At 35.5% G+C, this 20455-nt stretch overlaps 1 protein-coding gene across 1 annotated transcript; it reads right to left on the bottom strand.

The window, feature by feature from the left end:
* Window positions 1-738: 738 nt before the first annotated feature.
* LOC104215966 (calcium-dependent protein kinase 1-like) lies at window positions 739-5761 on the bottom strand. The gene is made up of 7 exons (XM_009765909.2): window positions 4423-5761; window positions 3909-4052; window positions 3573-3725; window positions 3200-3315; window positions 2938-3105; window positions 1577-1801; window positions 739-1031 (listed from the first exon to the last, which is right to left on the bottom strand). The coding sequence occupies exons 1-7, from the start codon at window positions 5234-5236 to the stop codon at window positions 906-908; spliced, it is 1746 nt and encodes a 581-aa protein (XP_009764211.1). The 5' UTR covers window positions 5237-5761; the 3' UTR covers window positions 739-905.
* Between the last annotated feature and the right edge of the window lie 14694 nt (window positions 5762-20455).

The raw sequence follows: 20455 nt of genomic DNA, 5'->3' as shown, positions 1-20455 counted from the left end.
ATCATTAAAAACTATTACAGAAGCAAATCATGAAACTGTCGCGCAGACTCTCCAAAATACTACCATATCCGTGTCAAATCTTCCAAAAATACACTACTTTTGGAAGATCCGACGCACATGTTTCATGCGGACTCTCCAAAATACTGTCACACCCGTGTCGGACCCTCCAAAAATATGTCAGAATTTTGCCAAATTTTTTTAATCTATTAGGACTCTATTTTTTTTAAAGGGAAAAAGACTCCTAAAAGGAACAAATCTCTTTCATATGTCTTATCCTTTTCTTGGAGGAGAAGTTTTATACTTCTGTAAATGGACCTTTTTTCTCACAACAAGAACAACAATAATAGCATCCACAATATAATCATTAAAGAGTCTTGTTTAGGTGAAATTTTTCTCTCAATAGTTTTATATCTTTTATACTAGTTTTTATATTTAGGTCAATTGACCAAATCTTTAGTATATTTTCTTTCTTGTTTGATTTATCGTCCATAACATTACATTGTTAGCTTCCGCATGCACCATGTTATTTCGATCCCAACAAAATGCACTACTTTCGGAGGATCCAACGCGCTCCCACTAACATTTTCGGAGAGTCCGAGCAACATATCCTAGAAGATGGAACTAAACAAGATTACTAAAAGGTGTATTCTAATCTCCTTACCTCCAGAGTTATACATGATAACAGTAAGTTCACTGCTAGAGTTTGGGAGGAAAAAAAAGGAAGTTTTTTAGCAAAACTGGAAAAATGTGAAGTGCATTGAAAAAGCAAAGTTACTGCTTGGCAAGCAAGCACTAGTTTCTACTATACAATCCTAAGAACAAAAAACTTTCCATAAAGGAAATGAAGAAAATGGCGAAAACCAAACTAAAAAAGAGAGAAAAAATCGCGAAAAGGCATAGGCGCTCTAAAGTCTTAGAGCCTCTCTAAATCCGGTGCTGAAACTGTGTTCTAGACCTTTCTTGCCACCACCAATCACCGGGTTTCCCTTTTGCATCATAGCAACGAACTCATTGTAATCAATTCGTCCATCCTGAAAATTTAAGGAGAAACGAACTCAAGATATTGCCATGAATGAAATTACACTCAAGAAGCCCGTCTTGCTTGTATAAACATCATCGTTATATGATAAGAGATAGGCAATATCATTATTAACCACAATTTAAACCAACAACGAAGACATTGTCCTTCATCCTTAAACGATGACTTCCGTTATATCAGTAACCAATGTTAACCAATACTACATTTGGAATTTTTTTTTTTTAGTATATCTGACACCAAAAGAGAGTGGACTAGAATCGGCAGTATTCTAATAGATAGATATTGTGGTTGAAAGATAGATTCATCTATTTCTTAGAGGATGATTAGATCTCTGACAAATGTCAACCAATGCTACCTTTGGACATTTTTTTAGTATGTCTGATACCAAAAGAGAGTGCACTAGAATCGGCAGTATCCTAATAGATAGATATTATGGTAGAAAGAAAGATTCATCTATTTCTTTCTACCATACTATTTATTAGCTAGAAAGTAGTTCAAAGTATAAAAATATAAAAGAAGATAAAAAATGAAACTTACATTGTCCTGATCAGCGTCTCTTATCATATCTTCTAGATGGACATCCCCAATGCCAAATTCCTCACAAGCTTGTTGAAGCTCGTCTGCGGTAATGTAGCCACTGCCATCTTTATCAAAGTAGGAGAAAGCAGCAAATAGATGATCTTCTCTTTCAATTTTGTTAAAATGTAATGTTGCAGCTATAAATTCCCCATAATCAATTGTGCCGCTGTTATCAACATCTGCCTGCAATTTCAGAAATAAGGGGAGTTACTTGAGATCGCTATCATTTAGCTGTTGGTTGAACATGAGATATAAGGATGTCACGGGAATATGAACCAACACAGAGAAAGAGGGTGAAAAAGCAAAATCAATCTGTCCGACTCCTTCTTGCCATATCGACTAGACCGCAGGTAAGTTCACGAGCACAATTTTTTTTTCCAACTTACTAATATTAGTAGCTTCATATAGTCCCCTTCACCTTTTAGCAATCAAACCATGTAAGAATCTTCCACAATAATCTTGATGCTACTGAACAATGAGTGAGGAGATGATCGATGTCTTCATCCGAACCCTTGAACATAAAGCACTAGCTGACATAAGTAACCTTCCTCTTCCTCGCTATTCAAAGTGAACTATTACCTTTCTTGGTACCTTACGGATCAAAATCGACCTATACAGAAAGTCCACCTCCTCCCTATTCAAAATCTTTCAATAAGAGGATTTAACCGAGAACACTCCATTATTCCCCAGCCCCCGCCTCCATACATCGTGGCTATCCTGTGGTGTACTTTGTTTGTGGAGTAAATTAATTATATTTTGGAATCCTCCATCTTGTAATCTTTGGACTTGCTGGATGGTCATGTCCTTATGGCAACAAATTGCATAGTTGTTTGGGAAAGTAATGCTCAAAGTATTATCCCCACACCACCTATGCCCCCAAACATAAATGATGTTGCTTCATTCTTATTTGCGCAATCAAAATGTTATACAAGTATAATTAACTTCTTTAGATGATTCTACCCATGAAGTTTTTTAGCTCCACATGACATAACAGGTAATAAGAGCATGTCTATTTGGGTGCGGAGTGGGGCAGAGAACTTAAAGGAAGAAGAGATAATACTAAAGGATTGTACAATTTTATCAGTTAAATTAACGTAATAATGTACCAACAAAAATCTCGGATATCTTCACACAGAATTTCGGTACAGTCAATAAAGAAATTTATTTATCAAAAAGACGTGAACAAGAAGTTCGATGAAGGAAATACTGGTCCAGATGGTGTCCGACCTCGTCTATTTCTCTTTAAAACATAGGTATCAGACTTATTGCTTGAATTAGAAAAGGGAAAAAAAACTATAGAATTTTTTTCTGATACTTACTGCCTGCATAAGATCATAGATCTCGGACTCCTTGAGATTAGCGCCAACTCTTTTTAATCCAACTTTGAGCTCCTCAAAGGTTATTTGACCACTATTGTCTGTATCTATCATCCTGAACATTTCTTTCAGACCAGCAATTTCTTCTTCAGATAGGCTTTCGGCGATGACCTGTTACAGACGTGTGACTCACAATCTTTAGGGAACTAGTTTCAGTTCATAGTTAGTCTGATTCTTGGACGTGTATGTAAATCTATAGACTCACTCTCAAAGCCATTTTCTTGAGCTTGTTCATTGCAGAAAATTGTTTCATTCGACTCAGAACTGCAGAATCCAGAGGCTTATCTGGTGCCACACCATCAACTTGAACCCAACGATGGCCTGCAAATGGTTTCAACACCACTCATAACTGTTATCCAAATTCGTCATCTCGAGAGAAATGTTTGCAATGGGGAGGATTATGTTCATACTCATAGGATTTTAGGGGATAGAAAAATTAAACCACAAGGCTAAAGTGTTAACACAATAAGACGATCAATTATGAAATACCAACATAGAAGCTTTAATCCAGCATCTGTGAATTACCAAGCAGAGATGTAAAACCATTTAGCACTACTAACAATGTTGAAAATACTTACACAAGACTTCATGAGCAGTTAAACGTTTTTTGGGATCTCGAACAAGCATTCTCCTGACTAAGTCTTTTGCATCTTCTGAAATACTAGGCCATGGATCTGATGAGAAGTCGAGATCACCATGTAGGACTTCTTCGAATATTCCTTGCTCATTTTCTGTATGATAGTATATATTAGTTAAGAGAAATCGGACGAAAAGATAAGATATCATATGAAGAGCAGTATTTGGTTTCTGTAAAACCTTTTCTACTTTCCTTTTTCACTTTACTCTCCTTTCTGGGAAAAACACAACCCCTATTTTCTTTTTGGATATTAAAGTTGATAACTTTGGAAACTCACCAGCCCAGAAAGGAGGTACTCCACTTAATAAAATGTACACAATCACACCAGCACTCCAAACATCAGCTTCGGGACCATAGCGTTTTTTGAGAACTTCTGGTGCAACATAGTAAGGACTACCAACAACATCATTAAATCTGTCACCTGAAAAAACGATACATTACTTAATGAGCTGCTCGTGATATTAAACATTACAACTAATGAACAACATAGCATACAGGAGAAAGTGATTCAAATTGCGTAAGATGGTATACAGGAGGTTTATCAATAAGAGTTCAATACTATTTGAGTGCCAATGCTGAGTCGAATGCATCTAAATCAATACAAAGTCATGGACATAGTTCGATAGAATCTGCATCAAGAATGCCGGGACAAACATGCAAAATTCTTGGACAATACAGGTCAGTTCTCATAGGTCATCTTTTATATGAGTAATAAATTTCATGGTCAGTACACTCATTAATTTAGAAAGCAGCTTCCACCAAGGTAAATACAAACTAATCGAATGAAGTACCTGGTTTGAAGAAAATTGACAATCCAAAGTCAATTGTTTTGAGTAGTGAATCCTCCTTCTGATTAACAAAAAGAAAATTTTCAGGCTTAAGATCACGATGCATGACGCCCAGAGAATGACAAGTTTCTAGAACTCCAACAATAGTCCTGGTGAGCTCAGCCGCTTTTCTTTCAGTATAGTGCCCCCGCTGAATAATCCTATCGAAAAGCTCACCTCCAGCACAATATTCCATAACGACATGAACAGCTACAGCATCCTCATAAGCCCCTTTTATCGATATAACATTTGGATGCCCCGCCAAGTGGTGCATTATCTGAACTTCCCTTCTAACATCTTCCACATCATCATCTGTCAACAACTTCCTCTTAGCAATCGATTTGCAAGCGTACTCCTTCCCTGTTGCCTTTTCGACACATTTAAACGTAGTTCCGAATTGTCCTTGTCCTAATTTCTTTCCTATACTGAAAAACTCCTTTAAGTTGCCAGTTTTCTTCTGTAATACAGAATCAGTCCTAAGGCCTGCACTACCTACCCTCTTCATCTCTACCGGCTTCTTAGGCTTTACCGGTCCCTCTTCCTTTTTCGCCGGTTCCTCTTCCTTTTGCTCAGACTTAGGCATTGTTATCTGTTCTGGTGGCTTATTTTGGACAACCAAATCAGGGTCTTTTCCGGATTCTGTTGTTTCACCTCTGGCACTATCACCATTAGTGGTGGAACCAGAATCATCTGGCGCCCGAGTTCGCCACATTGCAGCTGAAACTGACTGAAAAAGACCATTTTTAGAAATACTTGGTCCAACACAAGTGTTCCCCATTTAGTCCTAAACACTAAACTCACTCCTTTTCAGTTCCTCACTCTCTCTTTATTACCCTCTCCACTTTCAACATCAAGATCTTATTTTTAACATACCCCTATAATGAATGCCCCCAAAAAAATCCAACAAGATCTTGATTACTTCAACCAAATAATCCAACACCCAAAAAGTCAAACCCCTTTTTTTATCAACTCAAAATTAGTCAAAAAGTACTAAAATCAAGAACTTGGTCAAGCTTAGCAAATCAAGAATACAAGATGAACCCAAAATATTATCCAAGTAGCTAGAACTAAAAACTCTAAAAGAACACAAGAATATCAATCAAATATTTCATGTAATCAGCAAAGAACTATAGTAAAAAAGTTATTTCAACCTTCAAGAAGCACTGAGCAGCCATGGATATTATAGATTGAATAAGATAGAGCAAAAGCCAAAGTACCCCCAAGAGAGAGAGAAAAGTGTTGAATTTGGATAAATTATAAATATTCAGAAATTTGACTGTGTCATGAGAAGGTCAAAAGAACAGCTAGTGACTACAATGTACGATACATACAAGGAAAAGAAGGTTGAGATCTTGATTATAACAGTGTTACAACTAGAGCACAACATTTAGCACAATGTAATATTTTTTAACACTAGGATTACAATTAAATCTGTTATAATTATTGATTAAGTGACCTAATATTATAAATATTTAACATGATCCGTGCATATATATTAAATTTTTAAAAAAAGGACACAGTAAAATTGATGTGTAACCCTTAATGTGTTTTCATTTATTTGGTGAAAATATCCAATATATATATTATAATTGTGAGCATGTGATTTTTGCCTTGTTTATCTAGTCCTATAAATTCATTAAAATAAGGATTTTTCTTTGTTGTTTGAATTTTTAGTGATTTAATTGCATGGTTTTGCGTTTGTTTGCATCCTTGTGTGTGCATATTTTTTTTTGTAATTGATATGATTCAAAAATACAAAATAGCATCAAAGTTTCGATTTTAGCATTTTCTATTAGTAAAATCAATAATACAAAAATAAAGAAAACAACAAAAATGATTCTTTGCATTTCTATTTTAAATTTTTTCCTTAGTTTGCTTTTAAATTAGGAATTAATTAGTATAATCTTAGAGTAAATTTTGGTCCTTGCTTTAACCTTGCATTTAATAAAATCAGAAAATTTAAATAATAAAAAGAGTAAATAAAAAAAATAATAACAAAAACAAAAGAAGAAGAGAAAGCATATAAAAAAAATTAAATGAAAGTCTAGTCTTAGTAATACCCAATTTTGGGCCATGCCTAGTCCCAATTTCACCCCAGAATCCGGCCTAAATGGCCCAAGTGCATCCTTACCCGGTCCAAATGACCATACCCCTGAAACTAATAAAACGACATAGTATAGGAGGGAGACTACGTCGTTTTGAATTAGTGAGGCCAAATTAAATCTTGACCGTCTATTTCTCATCATCCAGCGGTCCTCATTCGTTCAAGGCTTTTTAATAAAAATGTCCGAAAACTCTTCATTAACCCTAGACCAAACTCGTCTTCCTCGTACCACTATTCCTCCACCGTCCGCCGCCGGCCGGAAATCGCCTCCGCTGGCGGGGATTCTCCAATGGGACCCAAAAATACACCCTAGGTTCCTCTCACTCTCCTCTCCCCAAATCCACCCTCAATTTACCTTGAATCGTCACCAATCGGTTCGAATATTAGATCGAAAATCCGGCCAAAACCTCAACTCACACAAATCCAACCAAATTCACACCTTGTACTTTCCTAACTCCCCTCTTCCCGAATCCTTATTTAGAATCTTTCGAATGTTATCAAAAACCCTCGAATTTTAGATCTTAAAACCGGCAAATTTGGGGTTCCTCAAATTTTTCCCAATTCTTGAGTCCAGAGCTCGAGCCAGGCTTCGAGATAATGTGTTCGTGTGTTGTTTGTTGAAGAACACACGTTCACATCATTTCGGGGTTGACTCGAATTCCAGTCGGATTAATTGCAAAATTAGTAAGTTTCCTACTGCATTTCTTTTCTTTATTATTTGAATCCTATGATTAGTTTAAACTTTTGTTTAATCAATTCATGCATGTTTCTGTAGGTTTTAGTTAATTTAGACATGATTTAGGTTTGTTCATATTCATATTAGGTTAGTTTAACTCGTAATAGATCAGTTTTTAATTTATAAATTGGTCATTAATTGATATATGTTCATGGTTGATCCTGCTTTGTTGATTGTTAGTTTAGTTTTCTGATTTTTGGTTTAGTTCAGGGTTAACCCTGTTTTTGGTTTTGATTAGTTAATTCAAGTGTTAGTTCTTGTTTTTTGATGATTCATTTTTATTGTTTAATGTAACTAGTCTATTGTTAGTTGATAACCGGATAGTAGTGTGATTTAGGATTAATTTTAAGTCTCAATTAGCATTAGTTGTATTCAATCTTAGAATTTTTGGAATCATTTTGGTTATAGCTGAATAATTTAGACCATTTTAGTTAATCATGGCCAGTAAAAATGGGTTGGGGTCAACTAGTATAGGATCTGCAATTTCCAAACAAATGCAAGGGTATTTTGGTATTTAGAATTGCACAATAATATTGTAGTTAACACTAGAATTTCCTAGAATCTTCTAGAATATGACTTTAATGTAGATTTCAGTAAGTAAAGAGGAACTAGGGGTGTAAATGAAATTTAGGAAACATCCCTTTAACTTTGCCTATAAAAGGCAGTCATTTCTACCTTGTTGAGGGGAGAGAGCATTACAGATCTGAAAAATTCCTTCTAAAGTATTCTCCAAGTTTCCCAACTGAAATTTGAATTTCAAAACTCCAAATCTTCAAAAACCAAAAAAAAATAGTAAAGCATCACAAAAAACTCCAAAAAAGACTGTTTCTTTGAAAGTTTTTTTAAGTTTGGTTGCAAGCTAGTTTAATCCGAGTTCCCTAGTATCTCTAGATTCAATTTCAAGTCATTTTGGGTTTTGTTCAAGTTGTTCGGTTTATTTTTGGTTACTGAAATCTCAAAAGCAGTCATGGTTTTAATTGCAAGCTTACTGGGTTCGATTGAATTTGTTTCTAACGTTTCATTGGCGTTACCTCATCTTCCTCCACCTCTGGTTTATTGAGGCTGTTTAAGCTCGAATCTGACCCTGTGTTGGTTGGATTTTAATTATTGTTGCTTGCTCATTACTGCTGCTGATACTCCATTTTCTGAATTTTCAATACTCTTCCAGGTACACTTTCTGGTTCCAAGCTGATGTAGATCTCAAAGTTGAAGGAATGAAATAAAGTTTTCACAAAGTTTTATTGCAAATTTTAGTTGTTTCACACTGTATGATGCTTACTTGTAATGGATTTGGACTATAATAGACTGTGGACTTTTTGGCTATGTTTGTCTATTTAGACATTAGTTTAGTCTACCTTAGTTAAATGCTTGTATTAGTTTAGTGTAGGGCTGCTCGGTGGGTCGTGCCTGAACCGGACCGGACCGGGCCCGCGGTCCTAACGGGCCTGGTGGGCCGGGCCTGGTGGGCCTCCTGAGCCCGTCACGGGCCGGTCTTCAAGTTTGAGCCCACGAGCCCGGGACCGTTTAGCCCGGGACCGTCCTGGCAGGCCCAACGGCTATTTTTTTTTTTAAAAAAAAATTAAAATTCACCAACGGCCATATTTAAAATCTAGCCGTTTGGGCTGAAAATATGACCGTTTTTAAGTTTAAAAAATGGCCATTTGGCCCCCAAATTTTATTTTAACCCCAAACTTTATATAATTACACTTTTCCCCATTTTCAACTATAAATACCCCCTCATTCTTTCATTTTTATTCACCAATTCATCAATATCTCTCAATATCTCTCAATCTCTCTCAAACTCTCTACTACAATTACTTAATTTATTGTTGAAATTTCGTGAAAAATTGTGAAGTTGTTGAATTGAAGTTTTCAAGTGTTCAACGATTTTCAATTTTCAAGAAGTTGTTCGGCAATCCGGTAAACTCGTTTCAACTCTTACGTTTTTAGAATATATTTTTGTGTGGTTTAGTTTGCATAATTATAATTAATATGGCATTTACTTTGAAAAAAATGTTTGGTAAAGGAAAAGATAAAACCGGTGAAAGTAGTGGCCAACCAACTACCCTTCCCCCGGCTCCCCGACCTAGAAAAGATAAGCAAGTTGAAAGTAGTCGCCAACCTAGACGTCCTCCTCCTTCCGTAATTCTTGATAGTGATCACCCTTGTTTTCAATTTACCGATAGTGAATTTTATCATAATGTTGCACCAGGTGAAAGATTAGATGATGAAATTATGAATGCTCTTTATCCTAATGAAACCATCTTAGAAAATAATGAGGAAAATGAGGATGATGATGAAACCCAAGCACCGGATTTAGATGATACACCTACTAGTCCTCTTAATAACCCAACTGATGCACCGGTCGACCCACCTGTAGAAACTCCTACTTTTAATAGAGAACCTGCTAAACGCCTAGAAACATCATTAGTTTGGAATTTTTTTACTCAAGTAAGAGAACAAAATAAGGCTAAGTGTAAAACTTGTGGGAAATTAATGGTGCATAAATATACTGGAGACCGTAGCGGCACGGGTAGTTTGACTAGGCACATAAAAACACACCCTAGAGATAAGGCTAGATTTTTTCAAATGAAAGCGCAACTAGAGGGGACAAGTGTAGATTCTGCGGTTAACCCTAGTACAGGTTCAAATCTAGTACAAGAAAATATATTATGCGAACATATATACATAAGATACAATATAATATACTACAAGAAAATATATTATGCGAAAATATATACATAATATACAATATATATACTACAAGAAAATATATTATGCGAACATATATACATAAGATACAATATATTATGCGAATATATATACATAAGATACAATATATATACTACAAGAAAATATATAAGAGAATATATATACATAAGATATAATATAATATACTACAAGAAAATATATTATGCATGACAATTTAGTGTTTTACTATTGTTTTGTTATTTTCTTTTTCGTCAATCACTTTAATAATTAGATATACATATATACTACATATATATTTTTAATATAGCCATGATACTACAAGAAATTGCCTTAAAAAAAACCCGCTAGGCCCGCGAAGCCCACGAGCCCGGCCCGTTAAGCACAAGACCATGTGGGCTTAGGCCCGTCACGGGCCGGTTCCACCCATTGAGCCCACGAAGCCCGGGACCGCCAGAGCCCAGGACCACGAAGCCCGGGACCGCGAGGCCCGACCCGTTAGGCCCACTAAGGCCCGGGCCAGAATACAGCATTAGTTTAGTGTTAAAACAGGAAGTGTAATAAACTTGGATTAAGTTCAGTAATCTAGTTCTAAAAATAGAAAATAGGCGCCTGAGTTTGACATTTGGGCTGTTTGTCATCAGTTTGTGATTGTAGTCGTGTAATGGTTGTGACTTGCGTAATTAATTGATAATGAAATAGCATCAGTTTAGACCTAAAACGTTAAAATGCATAGGAAATGGTAAGCTTAGGTCAATAAATGAAATAGTGTTTAATTCGTCAAGGTTGATTGTTTAAATTCAATATTTCAACTCAGTTAGTAATTACTTTAGTTCAATCATGGCTTCTGAAGTAATATAGTAATCCATTAATCTGAATATGAGAATTTGAATTTAATACACAATACTTGTTGATTTGGAATGTGGTTGCATTGTTTTATTGTTATAAAGGATCATGGAGTACAGTACTAATGTGACCCAGTAGCTATGAAATTTGGTTAAGGTGGATTAGTTTGGGCCTGCTCTAACATTTTAAGTGGCCTCGACACTTTTTTTAGGTATGACACAGATCCGGGTGTGATTCATTTCACATTCAGGCCTGGGCAAAGGCCTGCGTTTGGCCAACTTAACGCCAAACTGGATACCATCTCTTTTGGATTGGTTTCTGAAGCCCAAGCGTTTTCAAATGTTTAACTGATTGGAAACGTTAAGTTAATTAGGGTCTTTTCTTCTTTTTATAGACAATACATAATAGAAAATTGTAGTTGCTTTAGGTTGCCTTTTTAAAATAAAAATGAGGTGCGCCACGCTAAACAAAATCTTACATTGTGTGGCCCTCCTAATCAAGTTAAAAATATTTTAGACCTCGGGACGTGCCGTTTAGCAAATTTCTTGGCCTCTCACAAAGATAATAATACGCTAGTCACCTTAGGACTGTCATTTAATAATATTACCTTCTTAAAATTGGGTGCACATTTATGTGACCCAAATCCGAATCTCAACGGAGTCGAAATGTGTCAACCACCACGGGTGCATTGATGTGACGTGGTTCGAGACACATTTTCACAACGTTGCAATTCTCATTAAAAATAAATATGAAAGCGGTTTACAATTAAAAAGCACATAACCAAGAACATGTTTTGAAATCAGATAAAATCAAACATGACAGTTAAGCGACCGTGCTAGAACCACGGAACTCGGGAATGCCTAACACCTTCTCCCGGGTTAACAGAATTCCTTACTCGAATTTCTGGTTCGCGGACTGTTAACAGAGTCATATCTTTCCTCGGTTCGGGATTCAACCGGTGACTTGGGAGATCATTAATTTCTCAAGTGGCGGCTCTGAACAAATAATAATAAATCTCGTTCCGATTGTCCTTTAATTGGAAAAAATCCTTTATGCCCTCGCGGGTGTAGTGAAAAAGAAGGTGTGACAATAATATAATATAATATAATAAGGGGTCGTTTGGTATGAGGTATAAGTAGATATAGTGCTAGTATAAAATTTTAATACCACCTTAATACTTTGTTTGGTTAGTAAACCTGGTATAAGTTATTCCTAGATTAAAATTACTAACGGGATAACTTATACCTTGTAAGAGATAGGGTAATTAGTGTTGGGATAATTAATATTTTTTTCTTAGTAATTATGCAATTGTTATTTTTAATACAACATAACAAATAATTGATAAAAAATAATATCTGTATAATTAATCTCAGTATAACTTATCTCATCATAAGTCATATTCAAACCAAACGACTCATGCTAATATATTTACGCGCATTTTCCATAAATATGTTGAATTGCCATATATGTACTTGCACTATGTGAACATGTATAATAATGACAGACCCACCAGAAAACCGCGTTTTGGTCGGATATTCCAACAGGCCTTTAGGATTTTTCTTGGGACAATTGTTTCTTGTCGTGTTAATTTGCGTAAACTTATTATTAGTGGTTGGTTTGGCCCAGCTTTACATTAGTTGTACTTTTCGCATTTGTTTGCCAAATTATTTTGTTTTCTATTATATCATAGTATATAATAAGGTAATAGTTGAATTTAATATATTAATACTAAAATGGAAGTGAATTTAAAAATCTTAGGTTGAAGTAAGGCTGTATTGTGGCCCGAGACCGGCCTAGGACCGCGGACCTAACGGGCCGGTTCAACCGGTCCTGGGCTCTAGTGGTGTAAAAGTCCGTGGTGGGCCGGTTCAAGACATTTAGCCCGTGAGCCCGGGACTGTTAAGCCCGGGACTGGCAGACGGGCATGGGCCGGTTCAACCGGGCCCAACGGGCTCTAACGGCTAATTTTTTTATAAAAGAAAAATTTTAAAAAAAGACCAACGGTCAGAGTTTTAAAATCTAGCCGTTGGCCTTCAAAATTTATCCGTTGGCCACTTTAAAAAATAGCCATTTGGCCCCCAAACTTTGCTTTAACCCCAAACTTTTTATAATTACACTTTTTCCCAATTCTCAACTATAAATACCCCTCATTCTTTCATTTTTACTCACAAAATCATCAATCTCTCTCTAATTTTCTTCTATAATTGCTTGCTTTATTATTACAATTTCGTGAAAAATTGTGAAGTTGGTGAATTGAAGTATTCAAGTCTTCAACGATATTCAATTTTCAAGAAGTTGTTCGTCAATTCGGTAAACGCGTTCCAACTCTTAAGTTTTAATATTATAGTTTTGTTAGTTTTATTTAGTACAATTATAATTAATATGTCATTTTCTTTGAAAAATATTTTTGGTGGTAAGAGTAAGGGAAAATCTAAAATTGGTGAATCTAGTAGTCAAGCTACTACTCTTCCCCCGGCTTCCCGACCCAGACCTGTTACCCGTCCCCCTCCACCTATTATTCTTGATAGTGATAACCCTTGTTTTCAATTTTTCGATAGTCAATTTTGTCATGATGTTGCACCGGGTCAACAATTAAATGAAGAAGCTATGAATGCTCTTTATCCTAATGAAACTATCTTTGAAAATGATGATTTAGATGAAACGCAACCGGATTTAGATGATATATCTACTAGTCCTGTTAATAACCCAACTGATGCCCCGCCTGACCCTCCTGTAGTAACCCCTACTTTTAATAGACAACCTTCTAAACGGCCCGAAACATCTCTTGTTTGGTATTTTTTTACTCAACTAAGAGAAAAAAAATAAGGCTAAGTGTAACACTTGTGGGTCTCAACTAGTTCATAAATTTACTGGAGACCGTAGCGGTACGGGCAGTTTGACTAGAAACATATTGAAACACCCTAGAGATAAAGCTAGATTTTTACAAATGAAAGCTGCGCAAGAGGGGACAAGTGTAGATAGTACGGTTAACCCTAGTACAGGTTCAAATCTAGTTTAACCGGGAATTAACACTGTTACCGGTGACATTTTATATTATGATCCAAATAAAGATCGTGAAGAATTGGCAAAAATGGTTATTGTTATGTGCTTACCCTATAGTTTTCCTTCTAACCCTCATTTTGTGCATTATATTAGAAGAGTTTTTAATCTTACTTATAAAGGATGACTTCGCGCAACCGTAAAGAGCGATATTTATAAATATAAACATGAATATGAACAATATTTGCGCTATATATTTACTCATATAGATTGTCGCATTGCTATTACTACTGATATTGGTAAAAGTGGTAATGACTGTGATTATCTAACTGTTACAAGTCATTAGATAGATGAGGAGTGGATAATGCAAAAGCGCATTATTGCTTATAGAATAATTAATTCACGCCACAAAGGTAAGTTTATTGCTAACATAGTTGCAGATATTTGTAGATATTTTTGCATTAGATATAAAATTATGTCGGTTTCAATGGATAATGCTTCTAGTAACACTAATGCTATAGGCTTGCTTACAACTACACTAAATCCTGCATTTAGTAATATTTTTCATGTTAGATGTATTTGTCATATTTACCATTTAATCGTCGGTGCTGGTATGAAAGTTTTAAATGTAGAAATTGAAAAGGTTAAAATGGCTCTTAATTGGCTTTTTTATTCAAACCGTAGAAGTAGACTTAGAGACTATTTTAAAAAATGTGATGAATTTGGCCTTAGAGAAAGAAAGGTTCCTAAACCTTGTCCGACTAGATGGAATTACATGTATGAAAGTTTAGTTGTTGCATATGAATATAGGAACCCAATAAGCGCAACGTATAATGCTCGTGTAGGTGATGGTGATGATGATGATGATGAGCACCTTACAAATCAAGATTGGAGTAATGTTAAAATGCTTGTAGACTTTTTAGAACAATTTCATATTGCTACAAATGAATTATCTGGCCAATATTATCCTACTATTTCTAACTGTTTAGTTTATATTGCAGCACTTGTAGATTTATTTACTCAATTTTCAGAGGGTGGAGTAATTTATGAAGAAGCTATTAATTCTATGAAAGCTAAGTTTAAAAAATATTTTTTCCATATCCCCCTATTTTTGGTGTTGCTGCATTGTTAAATCCTACAATAAAATTAGGAGGTCCTCACTTTTGGTATTCAAAAATTTATAACGCTTTATCACTTTCAGCTGAGGAATTTGCTACACTTGGAGATGCAAAAGCCTCAATTAAAATAAATGCTCAAACTATTTATAGTGCTTATCAACTTGCCTTAGATCAAGCTAGACCGAATGTTCCAACTCCTACTTCGTCTAGTTCGCAAGAATCTAAAAGAACTGCGGGCCTAAAAGCCCTTAGTTCTTGGACGGAGTTCAGGGGTTCTCAAGGTGATAATTTTGGTGATAGTTCACAACTAAATGAACTTCAAGTTTATTTGTCGCAGGGACTTGAATCAGAGAATCCCGACGGCTCCTTCGATGTTTTGGAATGGTGGAAGGACAAACAAAAACACTATCCGGTTCTTTCAAGGATGGCTCGAGATATTTTAGGTGTTCAAGCTTCAAAAGTGGCATCGGAGAGCGCATTCAGTCAAGCGAGGCTTCAAACCGGTTCTTCCTTGGTTTTTTTTCCTTTTAATGGTGGTATTAGTACCTTGTTGTGCTCATTCCATTGGGGGGAGGAAGACTAAGAAAGATATTGTCATTCTTTGTTAATGTCGTAATAGTAAAATATATAAGACATTCCCTTGAATATTTCTTTGCAATTTATTTTGTGTTTAAATTTGATATAGTATATATATATATATATATATATATATATATATATATATATATATATATTACATAAGGCAATATATAATTATATATACACATAATACACCCGTATATATACATACTATATATACTATATATAAGCAATTTATACTAGTATATACATATATAGTTTACAAGAAAGTGCCTTAGATAAACAAAATTAAAAAAAATAGCCCGAAACGGAAAAAGCCTGTTAGGCCCATTTAGGCCCTCGGGCCCGCCCCATTTAGCCCGGGACCATGTGGGCTTAGGACCGTCGTGGGCCGGTTCCACACATTGGGACCGTTTGGCTCGGGACCGTTTGGCCCGGGCCCGCCTCAAGCCAGGCCCGTTTAGGCCCGTTTGGCCCGGGCCCGGACCACAATACAACATTAGGTTGAAGAGGGATTCTGAAGGCTTAGGTTAGTAGCATACCTTTTATAATCAAATTTCTGGATTAGCTCAAATGGCAAGGATAAAAATATATGTGTTATAAAATAAAAGTAATGGAGTAAAATGTAAATAAAAAGAAATTAAAAGAAGGGAGAAGTGTTTTCTTCTTTCACTTTGGTGTATTTTTCCATTGCAATTACATGGCCTTTTATAGGCATAAAAAGTAAAGATGATGGACATAAAGTAGGAAATTTAATCTTTAAGTTATTCACAACATGGGCATCCAATGTAGCATCCAATGTAGTATCCAAAGTAGTATCCAATGTACAAACTATTCATAACACTCCCCCTTGGATGTAAGATAATGTGCCTCATTAAGAACTTATAAAAAAATATTGGGATGTACATAGTTATTTATAATATGCATTGCTTGCTGCCTCATTAAAAACCTTACCAGAAAAACCCAGTGGGACAAAACCTTGGTTAAGGAAAAGAGTGCAGCGTGTAGTTACTCCCCCTGATGAAAAATCACTTATTGTCTCGAAGACGACGCATTCCAATCTTATATATCAGCTTTTCAAATATTGAGGTTGGTAACGCCTTAGTGAACAGATCAGCCAAATTATCACTTGAACGAACTTGTTGTACATCTATTTCACCATTCTTCTGAAGATCATGAGTGAAAAAGAATTTCGGTGAAATGTGTTTTGTTCTATCTCCTTTGATATATCCTCCTTTCAATTGAGCTATGCATGCAGCATTGTCTTCATACAATATTGTTGGAATATTCTCTTTCGAAGAAAGACCACATGTTTGCTGAATGTGTTGAGTTATAGATCTTAACCAAACGCATTCTCGACTTGCTTCGTGAATGACTATTATCTCTGCATGATTTGAAGAAGTAGCAACCATAGTTTATTTTGTCGAACGCCATGATATGGTTGTACCTCCACTTGTAAATAAATAGCCTGTCTGAGATCGACCTTTGTGTGGATCAGACAAATATCCTGCATCTGCATAACCAATCAATGATGGCTTGGATTCATTTGAATAAAATAAACCCATATCAATGGTCCCTTGGAGGTATCTGAATATATGTTTAATACCATTCCAGTGTCTTTGTGTTGGCGAAGTACTAAATCTTGCCAATAAGCTTACTGAGAAAGCTATATCTGGTCGGGAATTATTGGCAAGATACATTAATGCCCCAATTGCACTAAGATATGGTACTTCGGCACCAAGAAGCTCTTCATCATTTTCATGAGGTCGGAATGGATCTTTCTTTATATCAAGTGATCTCACAACCATCGGGGTACTCAATGGATGTGCTTTATCCATATAGAATCGCTTTAAAATCTTTTCGGTGTATGTTGATTGATGGACAAATATTCCATCTTTCATATACTCAATTTGTAGACCAAGACAAAATTTTGTCTTTCCAAGATCTTTCATTTCAAATTCTTTCTTCAAACAGTCTACTGTTTTTGGAAGCTCCCCAGGAGTTCCAATGATATTTAAATCATCAACATACACGGCGATTATAACAAATTCAAATCCAGACCTTTTTATAAAGACACAAGGACAAATTGGATCATTCTTGTACCCTTCTTTCAACACGTATTCACTCAGGCGATTGTACCACATACGACCTGATTGTTTCAATCTGTATAAAGATTTCTGAAGTTTTATTGAACAAGTTTCTCGAAAACTTTTATATGCTTCTGGCACTTTAAATCCCTCAGGTACTTTCATAAAAATTTCGTTGTCTAATGATCCATACAAATAGGTTGTAACAACATCCATTAGATGTATATCAAGTTTTTCTTGCACTGCCATATTTATGAGATACCTGAAGGTGATAACATCCACTACAGGAGAATATGTCTCCATATAATCAATTCCAGGCCTTTGGGAAAACCCTTGTGCCACAAGTCGTGCTTTATATCTAACGACTTCATTTTTATCATTTCGTTTTCGCACAAAAACCCATTTATACCCTACTGGCTTTATGCCTTCAGGTGTTCGAACTATGGGTCCGAAGACTTCACGTTTTCCAAGTGAAGTTAACTCTGCCTGGATAGCGTCTTTCCATTTTGGCCAATCATTTCTCTGTCTACATTCATTGACAGATTTTGGTTCAAGAACCTCATCTTGTTGCATTATTTCAACAACAACATTATAAGCAAAATGTTATCGATAACAATATTATTTCGGTTCCATCTTTTACTGATTGAGACGTAACTTATTGATATCTCTTCATTTTCATTATTTTTAGGTACCTGGACCTCTCCTAAGGTCTTATCATTTGTTACGTCTTGGGGCTCTTCTTGAGCCACTACCTCTGTGTTATGTTCACTTTGATCACTTGCTCCTTTTCTTCTTCGAGGATTTTTATCTTTAGAACTGATTGGTCTACCACGTTTCAAGCATGGCTTAGACTCATTTGATTTAATTAATTGTTCTGTCGGGATATCAACTCGAATTGGAGCATTAGCAACTGGAATATGTGACTTAGTCACCCTTGGTAGGTTAGTGAATGCATCTGGCAATTGATTTGCAATATTTTGTAAATGAATAATCTTTTGAACCTCTTGTTCACATTGATTTGTTCGAGAATCTAAATGAGACAGTGATAATGCATTCCAATCTATCTTCTTTTTCAGCTGCTTATTTTCTCCCCCTAATGTTGGATATACTGATTCATTAAAATGACAATCAGAAAATTTTGCCGTAAATAAATCTCCAGTCATCGGCTCTAGATATTTTATAATAGAAGGAGATTCATATCCAACATATATCCCCAACCTTCTTTGAGGACCCATCTTTGTGCGTTGTGGTGGAGCAATTGGAACATATATCGCACAACCAAAGATCCTAAGATGGGAAATATTTGGCTCCTGACCAAAAGCCAATTGCAATGGGGAGACTTTATGATAACTTGTGGGCCTTATCCGCACAAGTGCTGCTGCGTGCAAAATAGCATGACCCCATACTGAAATGGGAAGTTTTGTTCTCATAAGCATTGGTCTAGCAATTAATTGGAGGCGTTTGATCAATGATTCTGCTAGACCATTTTGTGTATGAACATGAGCAACCGGATGCTCAATTGTTATCCCAGTTGAAATAAAATAATCATTAAAGTTTTGCGATATAAACTCACCGGCATTATCAAGACGAATTGTCTTAATTGCATAATCTGGAAATTGTGCTCTTATCTTTATTATTTGAGCCAACAATCTCGCAAATGCCATATTGCGAGTTGATAGTAAGCACACATGTGACCATCTTGTAGATGCATCTACCAAAACTATATAATATTTGAATGGTCCACATGGAGGGTGAATGAGCCCACATATATCACCCTGTATACGTTCCAGAAATGCAGGGGATTCCATCCTAACTTTAATAGTTGATGGTCTAATAATTAATTTTCCTTGAGAACATGTAGCACAAGAGAATTCCTTAAATTGAAGAATCTTCTGATTCTTCATTGCATGTCCATGTAAATTCTCAATTATTTTATGCATCATATTAGAACTAGGATGACCCAACCGGTCATGCCAAATAATAAAATTATCTTTATTAGTAAACTTCTCGTTTACTATGGCATGTATTTCAATCCTGCTAATACTTGTGTAGTATAAGCCGGAGGAAAGAGCAGGTAACGTTTCAAACACATATTTCTTACCGGACATTATTTTAGTAATATATAGATATTCAATTTTTTCATCATTTGTAGTCTCAATATGATAGCCATTTTGGCGAATATCTTTGAAACTTAATAAGTTTCTTTGAGATTTACTACAATATAGTGCTTCATCAATAGCTAAATTTGTTCCTCCTGGTAGTAATAAATTGTCTCTTCCAGAACCTTCAATTAATCTTGTACTACCGGATATTATATTAACATTCGCTTCTTTCATTACCAAATAAGAGAAATATCTCTTATCTTTTAAAATAGTGTGTGTTGTAGCACTATCCAGAAGACATATATCATCTTTATTAATTATGAGTCCAACTGAAGACTGGGGAATTTTCATATTCTTCATAAAAAAGACAAATAATACATCATAAGAAATATGAAAGACAAGCAGGAAAAAAACATTAAGAAATACATTAGAAATGTAGAAACTAGCAACACATGATGCATTAGGAAAATACACTCAAGAAAAATAAACTAGTTGCAAACATAAACATAACAACTTTTATAGCTTCATTCCCCAGTAAGATGATTAGTTCTTCAGTCAATATCCTCAAAGAAGTCCCCAACTTCTAAATGAGTAATATTTGTTAGGCCTTCAAAATCATCATCTTTATATGCAAGATGTGCCTTAGAATCATATTTATTTGAGGGACCTGCTTCATCATCATTATTTTGAAAGGTCAAGTGTGCCTCCACATTATT

This window comes from Nicotiana sylvestris, chromosome 4, assembly GCF_000393655.2.
Source record: "Nicotiana sylvestris chromosome 4, ASM39365v2, whole genome shotgun sequence".
In the NCBI taxonomy this organism is placed as follows: domain Eukaryota; kingdom Viridiplantae; phylum Streptophyta; class Magnoliopsida; order Solanales; family Solanaceae; genus Nicotiana; species Nicotiana sylvestris.
The sequence above is the reverse complement of the archived record's forward strand: the minus strand, read 5'-3'. Positions and strand labels throughout refer to the sequence as shown.

Bases quoted from the DNA above. Each gene is read 5' to 3' on its own strand.
- LOC104215966 (XM_009765909.2), bottom strand. From the start codon at position 5,236: ATGGGGAACACTTGTGTTGGACCAAGTATTTCTAAAAATGGTCTTTTT. The intron at 4,053-4,422 runs GTACTTCATTCG...TCGTTTTTTCAG, and splicing joins GTCAATTTTCTTCAAACCAG to GTGACAGATTTAATGATGTT. The intron at 1,802-2,937 runs GTAAGTATCAGA...CTGAAATTGCAG, and splicing joins TCTATGATCTTATGCAGGCA to GCAGATGTTGATAACAGCGG.